The sequence below is a fragment of the Symphalangus syndactylus genome, chromosome 3, assembly GCF_028878055.3.
Source record: "Symphalangus syndactylus isolate Jambi chromosome 3, NHGRI_mSymSyn1-v2.1_pri, whole genome shotgun sequence".
Classification (NCBI taxonomy): Eukaryota; Metazoa; Chordata; class Mammalia; order Primates; family Hylobatidae; genus Symphalangus; species Symphalangus syndactylus.
In genome coordinates, this window is record NC_072425.2 from 50,454,117 (window position 1) to 50,473,312 (window position 19,196).

The 19,196-nt window shown below is 52.4% G+C and overlaps 1 protein-coding gene across 1 annotated transcript; it reads left to right on the top strand.

Annotated features, from left to right (window-relative positions):
- The first annotated feature begins 7,916 nt into the window (after window positions 1-7,916).
- Window positions 7,917-18,409, top strand: NUTM2F (NUT family member 2F). The gene is given in 11 exon segments (XM_055271850.2): window positions 7,917-8,052; window positions 8,055-8,217; window positions 8,219-8,376; window positions 10,728-11,421; window positions 14,577-14,705; window positions 15,683-15,822; window positions 16,270-16,565; window positions 17,043-17,079; window positions 17,082-17,153; window positions 17,515-17,752; window positions 17,754-18,409. Coding segments are annotated over 11 exon segments (2,532 nt in total). The 5' UTR covers window positions 7,917-7,991; the 3' UTR covers window positions 18,298-18,409.
- The last annotated feature ends 787 nt before the right edge of the window (window positions 18,410-19,196 follow it).

The following is a 19,196-nucleotide window of genomic DNA, read 5'->3' on the forward strand; positions in this document are numbered from 1 at the left end:
CGAGGCAGGCGGATCGAAGGTCAGGAGTTCGAGACCAGCCTGACCAACATGATGAAACCCTGTCTCTACTAAAAATACAAAAATTAGGCCAGGCGCGGCGGCTCACGCTTGTAATCCCAGCACTTTGGGAGGCTGAGGCGGGCAGATCACGAGGTCAGGAGATCGAGACCACGGTGAAACCCCGTCTCTACTAAAAATACAAAAAATTAGCCGGGCATGGTGGCGGGCGCCTGTAGTCCCAGCTACTCGGAGAGGCTGAGGCAGGAGAATGGCGTGAACCCGGGAGGCGGAGCTTGCAGTGAGCCGAGATTGCGCCACTGCACTCCAGCCTGGGCGACAGAGCGAGACTCTGTCTCAAAAAACAAAACAAAACAAAAAAACCAAAAATTAGCCAGGCACAGTGGCACATGCCTGTAATCCCAACTTACTCAGGAGGCTGAGGGAGGAGAATCGCTTGAACCCAGGAGGCAGAGGTTGCAGTGAGCCAAGATCTCCCTACTGCACTCCAGCCCAGGCAACAGAGCGAGACTCTGTCTCAAAAACAAAACAAAACATTTTTATATTACGGCACTGCCTAAGCTATTCCGATAGTAATATGACCTCATCATTTCTGCAAAGCTTGCCTTGGGGAGAGGAAGCTTGCTTTGGAGAGTTGTATAATGTGAAAGTTTTAAGTAACTAGGGAAGAAAGAGCCATGTAAATACATGTAATAAACTTGTAGCATATGTAAAGTTTTCTCGGCCTTTATCCTACAAAAATGGAATATTTTAGTATGAATTTGCTGAATATAAGAGTGTGGGCTTTTTTTTTTATAGTATGGCCTAATTTTAAAGGTCCAAAATATATATATATTTTTAAATCACTTTATTCTGGCCGGGTGCGGTGGCTCACGCCTGTATGTAATCCCAACACTTTGGGAGGCTGAGGCGGGCAGATCACGAGGTCAGGAGATAGAGATCATCCTGGCTAACACGGTGACACCCCGTCTCTACTAAAAATACAAAAAATTAGCCAGACACGGTGGCACGTGCCTATAGTCCCAGCTACTCGGGAGGCTGAAGCAGGAGAATTGCTTGAACCCGGGAGGCAGAGGTTGCAGAGAGCCAAGATCATGCCACTGCACTCTAGCATGGGTGACAGAGCCAGACTCCATCTCAAAAACATAAACAAACAAAAAAAAGAACTTTATCTTAAACTAAAATCTGTTGCCAGGTGCAGTGGCTCACACCTGTAATCCCAGCACTTTGGGAGGCCAAGGCGGGCAGATCACTTGAGGTCAGGAGTTCGAGACCAGCCTTGCCAACATAGTGAAACCCCATCTCTGTTTTTTTTTTTTTTTTTAATGGAGTCTAGCTCTGTCACCCAGGCTAGAGTGCAGTGGCACAATCTCGGCTCACTGCAACCTCTGCCTCCCAGATTCAAGCAATTCCCCTGCCTCAGCCTCCCGACTAGGGGGGATTACAGGCGCCCACCACCACTCCTAGCTAATTTTCGTATTTTTAGTAGAGACGGGGTTTTACCATGTTGGCCAGGCTGGTCTCAAACTCCTGACCTCGTGATCCACCCGCCTTGGCCTCCCAAAGTGCTGGGATTACAGGTATGAGCCACTGCACCCGGCTGATAATTTGCATTTTTAACTGCTTCCCAGGTGATGCTGATGCTGATGGTCCAGGAACCACACTTCCGAGAATCACGGAAACAAAAAGTTATATTCAACAACAAAATCTGCATAATTCTGTCTCCCTTTTGTCTCAAGTAAAAGCTTAAGGGAAAGAAAATAGATTTATTAAGTATCATCCAGAATACACATAATGTCATTTTATTTAATTCTCACAACACTCTACAACATAATTGTTACATTATTTTGTGGAGGAGGATGTTACACCTCAGAAATTAAGCAACTTGCTCAACATTATACAGTAAGGAAGGGGTGAACAAATGTGTTTGACTTCAAAATCTACATTCTCTGTTATACCTTGCCACTTCTAACGATGTTTAGCCAGCATAATTGTATTAGCCCAGAATTTTAACTTCATTCTACTTTCTATGTGGTGGTCTGTCTTCCACTTTGTTGTTGTCTGTTTTAAAATTTTTGTTATAAACTGGTTCAAATTATCTAAGGAAGGCCAGGCACGGTGGCTCACGCCTGTAATCCCAGCACTTTGGGAGTCCATGACAAAAGACATTATGAAGAAACACATCTTACTGCTCACCGGTAGCACAGGTCATTGTTCCTTAGGAGCTGGTCCACCATATTCTCCACTTGCACAAACCAGCTGGGCACTGCTTTGTAAACGAGGGGAGTGTCTCTCACATCGCCAAGTACTATACCAATAACCATATCACATACCTCTAATACATATAAATTCAATTCTCTCACTCTTCTGTATAAACACAGAACCCCATCTCTCTATCAGAGACACATACACTACATTCCCAGAATATATAACACTAATAACCACTTACTGAAAAATACAAGCACATAGCTCCACAAAACATTCATCTAAACTGCCATGCCCTTGAACACACACACAAACTCAATACTCACGGAGTTCCCTACATGACCTAAATATACCTGCAATTAACTAACATGCCACAAATATGCAAACATGCCACCTCATATGCCCAAATACACAGTCCCACAATACCTGCACATATGTAATCACACTTCTAAATGCTCACACAGAAATAACTCCTCCATTTTCCAAGACACAGAATCATACAAACTCCACCTCACAACTGCACACATTCATTCTACCAGTCCCCCAGTAGTCATGGATCTGCCCTCACACATTGAAATGGCCATACACAACCCTTGAAAATCGTGAAAAGAAACACACACAACGATACAACATATCCTAAGCACACAAATGGTCTTCCTACATTCCCCAAATATGTAAACCACAGTGTACATTCACAAAAATAGACACAAGCACTTTCTCTATTATTGCCCACATGCACAACAAGATAATTCTTCCAAATCTGCCAAACATTAGACAAATACAAATCCCCAACATTGATTTGAGAAAACTGATGGAAAATACATCTTCACAACCCAAATCACAAATATCAAACCCCAATTCTTCTTGTATTCATATATTACACCTCATATCCTCCAAATATAAACACTCACTCCTACGCACTCTCACAAAAGCAGTTATGAATAGTTATGAATGATCTTCTTTACTTTTCTTTTTTTCTTTTTTTTTTGAGAGGGAGTCTCGCTCCTACCTTGAAGTGCAGTGGCGTGATCTCCTCTCACTGCAGCCTCCGCCTCCCGGGTTCAAGCAATTCTCCTGCCTCAGCCTCCCGAGTAGCTGGGACTACAAGTGCATGCCACCACACCTGGCTAATTTTTGTATTTTTAGTACAGATGGAGTTTTGCCAAGTTGGCCAGGCTGGTCTTAAACTCCTGACCTCAAGTGATCCGCCCACCTCAGCCTCCCAAAGTGCTGGGATTACAGGCATGAGCCACCATGCCCAGCCCAATTATGACCTTCTTTAATCTGCAATCTCCATACAGACACCACCAACCCACACAGGTGAATACATATTAGATTCTCACCAATTAAATACGTAACAAATTCCAAACTAAGCATTCATATAAACACATTTTCACATACACACAGCCACCCCCACAAATCTCACACTCCCCAAAATGCAAAACAAATCTTTCTCACATTAAGTACACACACTGACCAACTGCCCAAGAAGACACACACGTATGTGCAGTTAATTTTAGATATAATACATGTGTAGTCTACAATTTACAAATAATGATACACACTACTTTTTATTTAAATTCCACATAAGTAAGCGATTCTTATAGAAGCTTTTCTTGACTTTGGCCACACTCTTGCTTCCACAACCAACTTATGCTACCAAGTGAACAGACTATGAGTAAAGGCCTGTTATTCCACTTTTCAGCTTTTCATATCATTGACAAACGAGCGTATTAGAACACGCATGCTGGCTGATCATTCTGATTAAGTCAACAAGCTTCACAACTCACTCAATGAGGTCGTCCGTGGGAACTTTACTGATTTGACGAGGACAGGAGCTACTTCTTTGCTGAACTGCATCACGTTTCAACTGCTGAGGAAAGAGTTTTGCATTGTTTGGAATGTGCACTGCACGGCCGAGAGAAACTTTGGGGTTACCACTGCATTGTTAAACTTACCCCTTCACTTCAAGGCCAGGCGAGCAAGGGAAAGGAGTGCGGCCTGGGCGTCCCGCAGGGCCCCGCTAAGGGCCGCTCCCGCCTTGAGCGCAGCCACAGGCCCTCCCACAAGGATGGGGTCGCCCCGCAGACACTGCTGACCAGCGGAAGCCTGACCAGGAGGCGATTACCTTCTAATCACAAATAACTTTATTTTTAGGTAACACCACGGAGGACGCCATGAGAGCGAAGGCCGTTGGATAACCGCCCGTTCCGCTCGCGCTGCGCCGTCTCCCTGTCCAGAACCACCGGCAACCTATGCTGGGAGCAGTTGAGGGCGGCTGGCTGCGCGCTGGAACGCCGCCGGCCTCGAGGCTCGTGCGCAGGCGCGCGGGGCAGGCCTGGAGCCCGCCCTGGGAGGGCCCGGCAGGAGATCGGGAAATGGAGGGAGGCTGCACCTGGGCACTTCCTGGGGCTAGGCGACGCCTCCTCCTTGGAGCCTCCAAGACCGTCCCTCCTAGAAACGAGCGAGTCTGACCGGGTGCAGTGGCTCACGCCTGTAATCCCAGCACTTTGGGAGGCCGAGGCGGGTAGATCACCTGAGGTCAGGAGTTCGAGACCAGCCTGGCCAACATGGTGCAATCCCATCTCTACCAAAAATACAAAAATTAGCGGGGCATGGTGGCGCGCACTTGTAGTCCCAGCTACTCGAGAGGCTGAGGCAGGAGAATTGCTTGAACCTGGGAGGCAGAGGCTGCAGTGAGAGGAGATCACACCACTGCACTTCAAGGTAGGAGCAAGACTCCATCTCAAAAAAAAAAAAAAAAAAGAAAACTAGTAGAGAAGCAACTCACTGACTTGAGTTTGTAATAGCTTCAGAAGAAATTTTCATCATCAGATCCTTTCTGCTCATTTGCAGGATTCCTATCATCTGTCTCCACGTGATGACACTGAAGAGCCTTCACATCTACGATGGCCCTGGGCCTCAAGTGCAGAGACTGAGAGCTCTACCAAACACAGCATGGAGCCGCCATTCCTCTACCGTTCCGTGATTGGGGGGAAGAGCATCTGTCCTCTGAACAGGGGATCCAAGCCCTGAGAGGTTCTTTCTCAGCAGTCAGTGCGGCCCAGGACTTTATGTGAGCACACTCAGAGAGCAGGGACCAGAGGACTTTTAGCCACCACCTTCCATGGCCAGTCTTCACAGATTACCTTTGGCTAATTTGATTGTCTCTCCTCCTGGGGTCTAGGACTTCAAACACATACAGAAGCGATTTCAGAACTGAGACAAGACACTGTTCCACAGTATACTTTTTCTATCAGTGGCTCAGAAAAAGACTCATTCAAATCCTGTATCAAAGCCATGCATGAGCATCTTGAGAAAGCATCAGCTGACTGACTTGATAAGAGAGGAAGCAACCAAGAATTCTGCCCTTCTTCAGTGCCTGAGTGTGATATTTTGCCTCAACATCCCTCTTAGATGAAGTTACTAATTGAAAATCATTTAAGTTTTTGCCCCGTGATAAAAGATCGAGTCTCAGAAAGATCTCCAAAGTGTTTACTGTTTGTTTGGTTTGGTTTGGTTTTGGTGAGTTTACCATGATTTTGCTTGAATTGCTCTCCGTTGATCTTCTCAGCTAAGATCGAGGTAGAGTTGCACAGCGGAAGAGGGCTGCGTGTGAGGAGGCAGCTCTGTCTCAGAGGACAAAAGGCCTGGGAGCACCCAGACAGGCAGTCACTGTGTGGAGGTCACTCCCCTCCCAGTGGCCACTGTGGAGGCATTTCATAGAAATGCTCGCTGGACCATTCAGGTTTAGAGTTGGGACAAAACCGAGAACTCATGAGGATATTGGACAGGAGTTAGGAAATGACTTTTTCCTACAACTGGGGCAAGGAGGGGAGAACCCTGGGCTTGAGACTTGCAATCCACCACCTGCCTCTGCAGTGTGGCCCCTGTTACATTTTCTGCAACTCTGCCTTCTTGAGTCCAAATGTCTTCAAAAGGGGCAAATGCTTAAGTGCCAACAGGGTGTGTTTCAGTGAATGTTCACAGTTGTGCACTGGTCCGGCTGAAGGCCTCTTCCCTTCCCTAACACCCACCCATCAGTGCAAAATGACTGCTGCCCAGCACGGAGTGACGTGTGTGTCTCAGATTTTGTTGCTGTGCTCTGAGTACTCACTCCTCATCTCCTTTGACCAGTTTCCTAACACTCCCCTTGTTCACAACACAGAACATGAGTGCCCTTTCCTGTCATTTTGACGCTGATAAACAGCAATTCTCCGTGTGAAAATGAGAATGAAGTTTTTTTAAAGACAGGCTACAATAATTTCCATGCTGAGAACCACATGTGATGACATTTGTGATGAAGATGAGGACAGCAATGAGCTGAGAGAGGCCAGCCAGGATTCACACATGCAAGGGGATGCATGGGAATGGGGATGGGACATTGGTGGCTAGCATGCTTGCTTGTCTCAGAATGGACATGGGTTGTGGATTTCTAACTCCTGGAGAAATCAGAGTTCTAGGAATTGTAAGCCACTTTATGTTAGGAAAGAAAAAGACGGTGTTCTGCCCTCCTGTCCCTTAAAACTGTGCGTACTGCCACTAAACCTGGAAGCTGAGAAGGGTATAATGGCTACTCCTGACTTCCTTTCATCAAATCAGCCTGCTATTGTTTTCTGCAATGGTTGTGGTGCAGCATCTTTTTGTGGTGCAGCCAAGATTCACACTTGAGTCTCCTTACTGCAAGTTCTCACTCTCACAGTGGAGAGTTAATAATAATTACCTAATATGTTATACTTTTTTGGAAAGAGTTACCAGATAAAGTGCAAGATCCCAGTGAAATGTGAATAGCACAGATAAAGGACAGATTTTTTTTTTTTTGTAAAAGTGTACTCTAAATGTCATATGGATCATAATTATAGTAAAAACTAATTCACTGTTTATCTTCAATTCAAATTCCACTTGGTATTCTTTATTCATACTTGCTAAATCTGGCCACTATGTTCTTTCATGTATTTTTAATTTTAAAAAACAGTCCAACTTCTCATTCTAGCAATTTGCCTACAGAAATAAAGAGAGGAACCACATTACTGGGACAAATACAGTCACTGCAAATATCAGAAGAATACTGGAACATATTAATATATTAATTTTTACCCAAAGAACCTGAAAATATTTTTAGACAGCAAAAATAGCTTCATTATGCTTTTGATTGCATAATATATCTCTGGAAAGATGAAAAAGAATCAGATAACACCTGTTTCCTCCAGGAAAGAAAATGTGGTGGCCAGAGAAAAGAGGTGGGAGGAAGACTGGTCACTGCCTATTCCACTGTGCACAATTTGAATTTGGAACCATGCAAAAGTATTGCTTAGTTAAGTTAAACTCATGTAAAGATACAAAATAAACATTTAACACCAGCACAATATGCTGGGAAACAAAATGAAAGGATTTCTGGTCTCGGTGCTGTAGGTCACATAGCCACTCTTTCCTGGACTGAGTCTTCCCAAGAAAGGGGATGGGAAGTAAGGCTGGCCTACTGGTGTGGACAGATTCCAGCAACATACATGACCTGGGGGCACAAGGATTGCCTCCTAAACAATGATGAGCACACAGCCACCTAATAGCTGGATCGGCTGAGACCATTCTGATTTCAAACACTCGGTCCCCTTGCCTTCCTAAGAACCCCTGTGTTTCTCAGACTGAAAACGTGTTCTGAATTTTGTTAAGTAAGTGCGGCCCCTGTGGAAATTCATCAAGAGTGGGAAAGAGCCAAAGTGGGAAGGAGCATGGGTTGATTGGCACAAAAGTAGGTCTGTTGATAAAGAATGGAAGTAAAGGGGACATCAGGTAGAAGCTTTTGCTGTGAGTCAGAAGGAAAATTTAAAAGTCCCTGAAGAGGCGCACACCGTCTGTGTTGCTGCCGTCCAGTTGGAAGGGAACCTCAGGTTCTTGCCTACTGGCCAGAGCCCTTCACAGAATGTCCCCCACCCCTGCCAAGCCCAGCTGCCCACCGCCCCTCCCCCTCTGCAGAATGCCTGGGGTCCTGTGTTCCAAACCTATTTACATTCAAATTTTCCCTGCTTCAGTTGGACTCAGGAGTATCTGCTGAGTCAGGTCACTCTCTAGGTCCTGCCCTTGACTTTTTTCACTGCGGAAGCTGCCAGACAGTGGTGGTCAGTACCCAGCCTGAGGGGATGGCTTCAAATGGAGGTGAACCTGTAGGGACTGGGGCATTATCTGAGTCTGCCATGCCTCAACTCCTTAGGAATTCAAATTTGAACTGCCCCTGGGGACAGCTGATAGGGCTGATGTCAAGGAGGGAGGGAGCACTGGATGTCCCCAAGGACATCACACCTGGGGATGGCCATGGCACCCTGAGTCTGTGGTTAGGGAGGACGGCTCCTTAGAGGTGGACCAAGATGGCTGGGGGAATACACCGTGTAGGGGAAAGGATGGAGTGGATGGATTGATGCTTTCTAGAGGGGGACAGATCACGTCATTGTGTTTGTAGGGAGTGGTGGGATCGTGTTGTGCTGGTGGCCCAGGGAGAATGATGGGCAAGCCTGAGCCCTGTGCTGTGTCTTCAGGCACCTGGAAGGTGCCCTTCCATAGTGTTTAGAGGGATTTGGACTGGAGTTTTCTAGTTCTTAGGGAGGAGTGGGGAGAAGTGGTCTCAGCCAGAAAACTGTTGGGTGGGTTGGCTGTGACAGAGCATGTAGTGACAGCCTCTGGGTGGGCAAGGCTGGGGGCCACTGTAACTGCCACAGCCCAGAGCCTCTCAGCTCCCTCCCCAGAGCTGGCTTCTCCATCAGTTCAGGTAGCCATTGGCTTTGATTTAACAGAGGTGGGGACAGATGGGGAAGTTCAGGCAACACAGGGCCTGGGCTTCCTGAGTTGTTCTGAATCGTTTGCCCTTTTGTGGAAGCTCAGGTCTTCAGACCCACTTCCTCTTGTCTGCTAGCTCGTGGCCTGTCCTCTGCACTTTGTGTTTGTGTGGAGATGAAGAATTTGCCCCATTCCACTTATACTACCTCATGAACAGGGGACAGGTGTGGATTCTTGCTGGTTCTCAGTGGAAGGGTCTGAAAAGGCTGGTTTCCTTTTCAGTAGAGGAAGGAGAGTAGCGCACAAATAGGAAGACACTCCTATTATTATTATTATTATTATTCAAATTAGGATGTGTGTCCTGACTGATGAGGTGCATGTGCTGTATCCCTTATTCCCCTTGACTAGAGACTGCATGAGGTCCTAGTGAACAGGGATGAGTTCCAGACAACTTTGCCTCACCTGGCCTGTGGCCCAAGAACCCCTGGTTCTTGGTTGGTCACTATGTTCAGTTATTGGGAGCTCAAAGGAGCAGGACCAGAGATGGGCTCCTTGTCCCACTACCTATTGTAACATGACCAGCAGCTGTGAAAATCCCTAGACACCTCCCCTGATAGCCCTGCTGCTCATCATTTGCTGGCTGTGTTCTAATCATGTGCAGCTGTTGCTGGCTACACAATGACAATATCTCAGAGGACTCCACCACTGCTTCTCAGATCTGTTCCCTGGGAACGGAGCTTCCTGAGTGGCAGCTGGGACCACTGAGCACTGAGGAATGGGTGGCCTGAATCTGACCCCTATTTAACACTTGTGTGGGTGGTGCCAGGACAATCACTTGCATGCTGGGCGTGATGCATTATGGGTTATCTTCAGGGTTCCTAGGGCGCTGGCTTGGGTGAGTTTCCATCCAGTGGTTTTCTTTTTTTTTTGAGATGGAGTCTCACTCTGTCACCTGGGCTGGAATGAAGTGCCACGATCTCGGCTCACTGCAGCCTCTGCCTCCTGGGTTCAAGCAATTCTTCTGTCTCAGCTTCCTGAGTAGCTGGGATTACAGGCATGCACCATCAGCTAATTTTTGTATTTTAGTAGAGATAGGGTTTCACCACGTTGGCCAGACTGGTCTTGAACTCCTGACCTCAGGTGATCCACCCGCCTGGGCCTCCCAAAGTGCTGGGATTACAGGCAGGAACCAGCACGCCTGGCCTATCCAGTGGTTTTCTTTTGTTGTGTTGAGCTAGGAAAGAAAGGGGTTTACAAGAGCTTCAGGAAAAGGAAGACTGAAGACGAGATGGGGCCATAATATTCGGAAACTTCTGGCCTCCCGTCGGCCTCCTGAGTGCTGAGCACTGCCCTGGGGTAGGCCCCTCACCTCCTGCTGAGCACGCTGAGGACCACCAAGCCGAGAGACTCATCCCTGACCCATGGCGTGGGAGATGCCTGTGAGGCTGGTGCAGGCTGCCAGGGACACCCGAGGGAGACCCTCAGAGACAGCAAAGGCTTGGCTGTTTCTTCTTGGCAGACAAAGGTCAGGGAGTCTTGGTGACCAGGGCAAGGCTGTCTAGTGGAGCGACTCTCCCGTGGAGGAACAGAGCATCCGATGCACACTCAGGGACACTTGCAAGCTGCATAGTTTCCCTGTCACACGCCCTCAGCTCTTGGGACTCCTTCTGATTCCCCAGTGACTAGTGCGGAGCTGGAGACCCCAACTCATTCATCTCTTTCCTTTGTCTCCACAGCATGCCCAGTGCTGGGACCGGGCATGACCATGAACCCTGGCACCTCCCTGTCTGTGTTCACGGCTTTGCCCTTCGCCACACCCGCTCCCAGCCTAGCACATGGGCTGCCCCTTGTGACTGCAGCAGTTCCTCCAGGCAGCCCTCTGGTGCTGTCTGCCTTCCCCAGCACACCTCTGGTGGCAGGACAGGATGGCTGTGGCCCGCGTGGGGCCGGGGCTTCCAACGTCTTTGTCCAGATGAGGACAGAAGTGGGGCCTGTGAAGGCCCCTCAGGCACAGACCTTGGTCCTAACTCAGGCTCCCCTCGTCTGGCAGGCTCCAGGCGCCCTCTGCCGAGGTGTCGTGTGTCCACCTCCCCTACTCCTGGCAGCTGCTCCTGGGGTGCCCGTTACATCTGCCCAGGTGGTTGGTGGCACCCAGGCCTGTGAGGGAGGCTGGTCCCACGGCCTTCCTCTTCCACCACCACTGGCTGCCCAGGTGGCCCCCATCGTGTCCCCAGGGAATGCTGGGCCATGGCCACAAGGGGCTCATGGAGAGGGCAGCCTGGCTCCCTCCCAGGCCAAGGCCCCGCCGGACGACTCCTGTAACCACAAGAGTGTCTATGAGAACTTCCGACTCTGGCAGCACTACAAGCCTCTGGCCTGGAGGCACCTTCCCCAGAGTCCTGACACTGAAGCACTTTCCTGCTTCCTAATGTGAGTGTCCTTGGGGCATCGGAGCTTGTCCTGCAGCTCACATGTAAAGAGGCTGCTGGATGGACAGGAGGTCACGCTGTTCAGGGTAGCTTGCAGGGCGGTTGTGAGGGTGATGGGTTGCACTATGGGGAGGTACATTTTCAGCAACATTAATCTGGCTGCGGCTCAGGACAGACTGTCAGGGGCCTCATGTCAACTGCCTGTCACCGTTCTGTGAGTCCAGCCAATCCTTACTTTTTTTTTTTTTTTTGAGATGGACTTTCGCTCTTGTTGCCCAGGCTGGAGTGCAATGGCGGGATAACGGCTCACCGCAACCTCCGCCTCCTGGGTTCAAGTGATTCTCCTGCCTCAGCCTCCCAAGTAGTTGGGATTACAGGCATGTGCCACCATGCCTGGCTGATTTTTTATTAGTAGAGATGGGGTTTCTCCATGTTGGTCAGGCTGGTCTCGAACTCCTGACCTCAGGTGATCTGCCCGCCTCAGCCTCTCAAAGTGCTGAGATTATAGGCACGAGCCATCGTGCCCGGCCCCAATACTTACTTTTTTTTCTTTTCTTTGTTTTTTTTTTTTGAGATGGAGTCTCACTCTGTTGCCCAGGCTGGAGTGCAGTGGCGCGATCTCGGCTCACTGCAAGCTCTACCTCCCAGGTTCACACCATTCTCCTGCCTCAGCCTCCCGAGTAGCTGGGACTACAGATGCCCGCCACCATGCCCGGCTAATTTTTTTGTATTTTTAGTAGAGACAGGGTTTCACTGTGTTAGCCAGGATGCTCTCAATCTCCTGACCTGGTGATCCGCCCACCTCAGCCTCCCAAAGTGCTGGGATTACAGGCATGAGCCACCGCTCCTGGCTTTTACTTTCAATAATTTTCACAACAATGTTTACAGAAGACCCAGGTCAGAGAGGGTTCTTGGTGAGACGTGAGCCACGGTTTGGCTTTAGATCTTTTTTGTTTGTTTGTTTGAGATGGAGTCTCACACTGTCACCCAGGCTGGAGTGCAATGGTGCAATCTTGGCTCACCGCAACCTCTGCCTCCTGGGTTCAAGCGATTCTCCTGCCTCAGCCTCCTGAGTACGTGGGATTACAGGCGCCCGCCACCATGCCCGGCTAATTTTTTATATTTTTTAGTAGAGACAGGGTTTCACTATGTTGAGCAGGCTGGTCTTGAACTCCTGACCTTGTGATCCACCCGCCTCAGCCTCCCAAAGTGATGGGATTGCAGGCGTGAGCCACCGCACCCACCCTGGGTTTAGGTCTTTGAGTGTACACCCCAGTGCCTTCCCTCGAACTGAGTGTCGATGGCCAGGGGCACATCACATGGGGCTGGGGAAAGGGCCCATCAGGAACCTGGCACACACCCACACTGTTCTGCTGAGGTCCAGTTAGCACAGTAGTGGTGGAGCCTGCACAGGGGGATGGTCTTGGGCCCTGCACTAGGTCAATGCTGGGCAGGTATTTGCATCTTCACCCTCAATCCCCCCTAGAAAAAAGGACAATGGGCCGGGCGCGGTGGCTCACGCTTGTAATCCCAGCACTTTGGGAGGCCGAGGCGGGCGGATCACGAGGTCAGGAGATCGAGACCATGGTGAAACCCCGTCTCTACTAAAAATACAAAAAATTAGCCGGGCGTGGTGGCGGGCGCCTGTAGTCCCAGCTACTCGGAGAGGCTGAGGCAGGAGAATGGCGTGAACCTGGGAGGCGGAGCTTGCAGTGAGCCGAGATCGCGCCACCGCACTCCAGCCTGGGCGACAGAGCGAGACTCCGTCTCAAAAAAAAAAAAAAAAAAAAAAAAAAAGGACAATGGTGCTTCATTCAGAGGATGGCAAAGACATGACTTGAGCTCATGTATGACATGTGTAGCACAGTACCTGGCATATTCTATGACACATTACATGACAGCAATTACGATTACTGTCCCCATTACTGTCATTATCAGGACGAGGCCATCTAAGAGAGCGCTCCCCAAAGCCACAGGCTCCAGTGATAGCTCTGAGTGCACCATGAGCCCAGCAGCCCAGAGCCGTGCACTGTGGTGACTCTGAGGCAGCAACGTCAGCATCTGGGAGAGTTTGTGGTTTCATTCCCAGTCCCTGCCTCTCTCCACCCTGCGGCACCTCTGTGACCCTGTGTTTCCCGCTGATGAGCAAACAGGAGCTTGAGCACATCCACCGTGCAACACACTGGCCACTCCCCTAGGGAAGTCCCCTGCCTGGGTTGTAGGTGGAAGGCGGCCCCATCTTCCTCCTCAACAATCTCGCTGCCCCTGCACCCTGGAACTGGTTGCATCCCCCCTTGGAGTGGAGCCCTGGTGCACTGGGGACTCTGATTCTCATAGCGGAGCCGCCCCAGGCTCACAGGGTCTGCATGCATTGAGCTTGGACACCGCTCTCCTTTGGTTCTGGACGTGTGCTCCTGCTCCTCAAGCTCCAGGACCCTGAGGCTGTGTCCCCAGGGGCTGCCTTGCTCCAGAGTCCCCAGGAAGCTGGTTAAATGCTCAGTCCTGGGGCCCTGGAACCTGCACTTTAACCCTCGCCCCCAGGTCATTCTGCGTGCCTGGGGTCTCAGTCAGCTGAGGCTCTGCCGTATCGAATCCCATAGACTGGATGCTTTATCAAGACACATTCATGTCTCCCAGTTCCAGAGGCCAGAAGTCCCAGATCAAGGTGACAGCAGATTGGGTGTCTGGTCAGGGCCCTCTTCCTGGCTGGAGAGAGCTGCCTCTGGCTGTGTCCTCTTGCGGCTGAGAGAAGAGCCCTGGCGTCTCCTCCTGCCCTTATCAGGGCTCGGATTCCATGACTGGGACCCACGCTCATAACCTGCTCTAACCCTGATTGCCTCCAAATACCGAAACACTGGCGCTGAGGGCTTCAGCACAGGAATGTTGGGGACACACGTGTTCCACCCACAGTACTGAGTTCACTTGTCAACATCATAACACCGAGGACTCAGGCAGTCGGAGAGGCCACTCAGTAGCTTGTGTTGATGTTTGATCTTGGGAGCGTGTCCTGGGGCCTGAGGAGCCCACATGGGGGAGAACAGGACAAGGACAGGTGGCAGGACAGGTGTGGGGAGGACAGGGGCCGGGTGTTGGGACCAGGTGGGCTCAGGATGGAGGGTGGGCTTATAGACTGGGACTGACTGCACTGGTTTACAGCCCAGTTCTCCGATCCCTGGCCCGGTAGTAGCCCACCATGACACTGAAGGAAGGACTGTGGAGGGCCATGTGGGAATGGCAGCACACGAGCAACTTTGACTGGATGATCTTCTAAGAGATGGCGGAAAAGTGAGTCTGGGGTCATGGGGGACAGGGCCCCTGTGGCAGGGTAAGAGTGGGTGACAGAGGCCCAGTGGCCGCGGTGGCTTCTCAGCATGGAGCATGAGGAGGGTGTGGATAAACACAGGATGCCCTGGGCCCCTGGCTCCCTCAGGAAGCTGCTCCTGCCACCTAGGGTGCTCTGGGGTCTCTGTCCTGCCCTCTTGGGAAGCACCAAGAGGTGCTTGGCCTGGGGCCAACCCTGCCTTAACACTGGAGGTCATGGTGGGAGCAGCCAGCATCACAGCCCAAAGGGGGTCACCTCCAGCTGTGGGGATTGGGAGAAGGGGTGCTATTGACTATAGACAGAGTGGGGGCAGGCTCCTCACAGCAGTGGCCAGAAGTTGGTTTTCTCCCATCCCAGCCCGGCCAGGGAGTTGGGTCAGGGGAGATCTGCGCCCGGGACACCATGAGACCCCTCTCTGGCCTGACTGCCTTTGCTCCTGGGCAGTCCCCTCCATGAAGACAGACAGCAGCCTCAGGGGAAAGGGGCCCTGTCCTCTGGGCTCAGCTTTTGCTTCCTCCTGACCAGGGGTCTCCCCGGCCTCGTGCTCCTGGGTTACCCTTCAGGGGCCCACAGTTCCAGCCTCAGGACTCCTGCATCTGGGCATCATCCCTGATGCCTTCTGCCATCAACCCCACCCCTGGCCAGCTGAAACCTGGAGGAGGGGTCCCCGGGACCCTCCTGGACCTCGTGGCCTTGACTTGAGTCAGGAAGCCCCGTTGATGCCATGGGCTCTGCAGGGGCCGAGTGAGGGAGGGTGAGGCCAGAACTGTGGTTCTGTTCTGGGAGCAGCTCCCTCTTGGGACTGGGAGATGGGACCCAGTGAGGGCCTGGACAGCCCACCCGAGGCACTCCTTCCCATCCTTACCATTGGCCACTGCCTGGTCCTGGGGGCAGGGGGCCTGGAGCTTCTCAGCATGGCCTGTGCCTCCTTCATCCCCAGGTTCCTGGAGTTTGAGGCTGAGGAGGTGATGCAGATTCAGAAGTCGCAGTGGATGAAGGGGCCCCAGTGCCTGCCTCCTCCAGCCCCGCCGAGGCTTGAACCTCAAGGACTCCCTGCCCCTGAGGTGGTCAAGCAGCCAGGTACAGCTTCCCACATTCCCACAAGAGCCATGGCAAAGGCCAAAGGGGCCAAGGGAGGCCACTGTCCCCACACCCCATGCTTCCCTTCAAGAGGGGGATTTGCTCCCTCCAACAGGACAGCTTCCGGGAGCATATGTTGGGTATTGACTGGGACAAGGTTCCTACTTGCTGTCTCCCCTCGCCCGTCCAAAACTCCACATATGCTCTGCCCAGGAAGCAGGGATGAGTGGGGAGAGTACATGGCATTATCAGTGGCTCCAAACTTCCTCGCAAGAGATGCTGTCCCAGATGTGCCCCTCCTGTGGCATCTCCTCCAGGGGCACTGTGGTTCAGGTGGTCCTGACCCAGCTGGAACCTCTTCACATCCCCAAGCCCTGCCCTGCCCTGTGTGGTGCAGGCAGGAGCAGCTGCCCTCACCACGCCCGGCCTCCTCCCTCTCTGCCTCAGTGCACCTTCCCAGCAAGGCCGGCCCCAAGGCCCCGACTGCCTGCCTGCCACCACCCAGGCCCCAGAGGCCAGCAGAGACCAAGGTCCCTGAGGAGATCCCCCCAGAAGTGGTGCAGGAGTATGTGGACATCATGGAGGAGCTGCTGGGGTCTCACCTTGGGGCCACAGGGGAGCCTGAGGAACAATGGGAAGAGGGCAAAGTGGGGCAGCCGCAGGAAGAGGATGGGGTGACCCCAGACCCAGGCCTCCTGAGCTACATCGACAAGTTGTGTTCCCAGGAAGACTTTGTCACTAAGGTGGGCTTGTCTGGAGTGCTGGGGTCTGTAGGATTCAGGGGGGTGGCACTCCCAGGCCCTTGGAATTAAGCTCTGTTCCTTAGCTACTCAGCAGGGGGCAGGTGGGTGTGTTTCTGTAGATTTGAGTGTCTGTGTATGTGATTGTGTGTGTCTATGTGTTGCTGCGTGTTTGTGTCTGTGATTTGTTACTGTGTGTCTGTGTGGGTGTGAATGTGTATGTTACTTGTGTCTGTGTCTTTTCCTGTGTCATATATGGATCCGTTTGTGTGTCTGTGTGTGGTTTGTGTGTCTCTGTCTGTATGTGTGTATGCTACCAGGTCTGTGGTCTGTGTGTGTAGCTGGTGGTCGCTGTGATGTGAAACAGCCCCAGAAGGGTGGGGACGGGGCCCTTCCCGCTTTCTGCCTCTCCTCTGGGTGTCCTTGGCTCCAGGTTACTCCCTGCCCAGGAAGCTCACGCCTTCTTCCTTCTGTTTCCAGGTGGAAGCCGTCATTCACCCCTGATTCCTGGAAGAATTGCTTCCCCAGATCCACAGATGGATTTCTTGGCCCTAAGCCGTGAGCTGGAGCAGGAGGAAGGACTCACCCTTGCCCAGATAGAGCAGCGAAGGGAGGGGAACCCAGGTACCCCAGGGGCAGGAGGGACCCGGCACACAAGGCCCACCCGATTGTCTAACCCCACCCTGCTGGGGATGCTCAGCTTCTTGGGGAGCCACTCTGGGGTGGGAAGATGCAGGTTCAGAGGGAGTAGGATGGAGAGGAGCCAGGGAGGGGAGTCACGATGCAAGCTGCAGTGAGGCCTAACGGGATGCCCAGCAGAGCCACACCCTCTCCCTTTGACATGAAGCCCAGCTGCCTCAGGCTTCCCTGCCTCCAGCCCAAGTGCCCTGGTCTCCACCACCCTGGGCCTTGCTCACACCTGGGGCAGTGCCAGTAAGTGCCCCTTTCCTCCCGCAGCTAGTGGAGAAGCGCCTCCTACCCTTGAAGGAGAAACCGCGTGCAAGGGCAGCCCCTAGTCATGGCACGGCCCGGATGGACTCAAGTCCTAAGTTTGCAGCTGGCCAAGGAGCAGAGAGAGACGTCCCTGACCCCCCACAAAGGGTCAGCGTGGAAACCTTCCCACCCCAGACGGCTGCCCGGGACCCTCAGGGACAGGGCAGAGTGCGCACTGGCATGGCCTGGTCCAAAGACTGTGCTTTTGGGATATCAGGATTCCCCCGGGCTGAGGGCTGCCCGGCCAACCTCTCCTCCCCAGAACCACAGACCCACCTGCCCCAGCCTGGGGACCAATGACACCTTGGATCTCCCTGGAGGGTCTCCTGTCAGGGAGTCACACAGGCTGGCTAATGCGTCAAGTGAGGAGAGGGAACTCCCTGGCATGGTCTATGTCGTGGGTTCCCACCATAGGCTGCGGCCCTGGAGGCTGTCCCAGAGCCGTGTCCCTTCCTTGGGCCTTCCCAGCCCAGGAAGGCGAGGACCCCAGGGAGTTCTTCAGTCTCCATCTGGTCAGAGAAGAGGCCTCAGCCCAGCATAGTCTCCTGCCACCAAGTCCAAGAAGCGACCTCTCTTTGGAAGCCTATCCCCTGCTGAAAAGACGCCCAACCCAGGGCCTGGGCTCAGGGTCTCTGGGGAGCAATCCCTGGCTTGGGGGCTGGGTGGACCCTCACAGTCTCAAAAGAGAAAGGGTGACCCCTTGGTCTCCAGGAGGAAGAAGAAGTGGCACCGTAGCCAGTAGGGGCCACCATGGGGCAGGCTCTCTGGTGCCAATCCCCAAGGGTGGGGCTCTGAACTCTCGGACCCTCATGGCACCCAAAGCAAGGTTGCTTCTCCTCCAGTGCTGATCTTGCTGGGCCTTAGCTTTGGAGGGGAGGGGAGGGAGGGGAGGGAGAGGGTGGCTGAATGGGAAGGGCAGGAAGGGAGGAGGGTAGGGAAGGGAGGGGAGGGAGAGGGTGGCTGAATGGGGAGGGCGAGAAGTGAGGGCCTGGGAGGTGGGAAGCAGTGCCTTGGGGGCCTTGTGTGTAAATGTGAATAAATGTAGTTGTGTTGGAAAATGCTCTCGGGGCTGCTGCCTCTGCCCTCGGTGCTGTGCTGCTCCGTGGAGGGTGTCTGTGAGGGAGGGCTGAGGAACTGGGAGAGGCCAGGCACTGGGAACCCACAGGGGCCAGCTCTACTCTTTCCTCCTAGTATAGGGGGACCCTTCAGATGCTCCGGGGACTGACAGATGCTGAGGAAGCCCTGATCCCTCCTACCACCCACTCACAAGGCCCCGCCTGCTTTAGGGAGGCTTCTCGGTGCCTCCCATTGTTATCAGTATTCCTGGAAAATCCTGGGATGGAGAGAGCTGGCTGGCTTTTGTTCTACTCGGTGGGAGCTGCGGAGAAGGCAGCCGCCTGCAACATGGACCTGGAGAGAGGTGGCCGCTCCTGCTTAACCCTCATCAAGAGGAGTGCAGGCACTGGGCTGAGGGGAGACACTGAGGTGACCGTCCACATGGGTGTGTTTGGGATATGACGAGGGGCGCAGAGCAGGGGAAGTCCCTCTGCCTGTTTCTGGGCAGGAGAGAGTCTTGTCCAACTGGCTGAAGCAGATGCTCCTTGCTGTGGCCACAGGGAATGGCCTCAGGGGCCCTCGGGG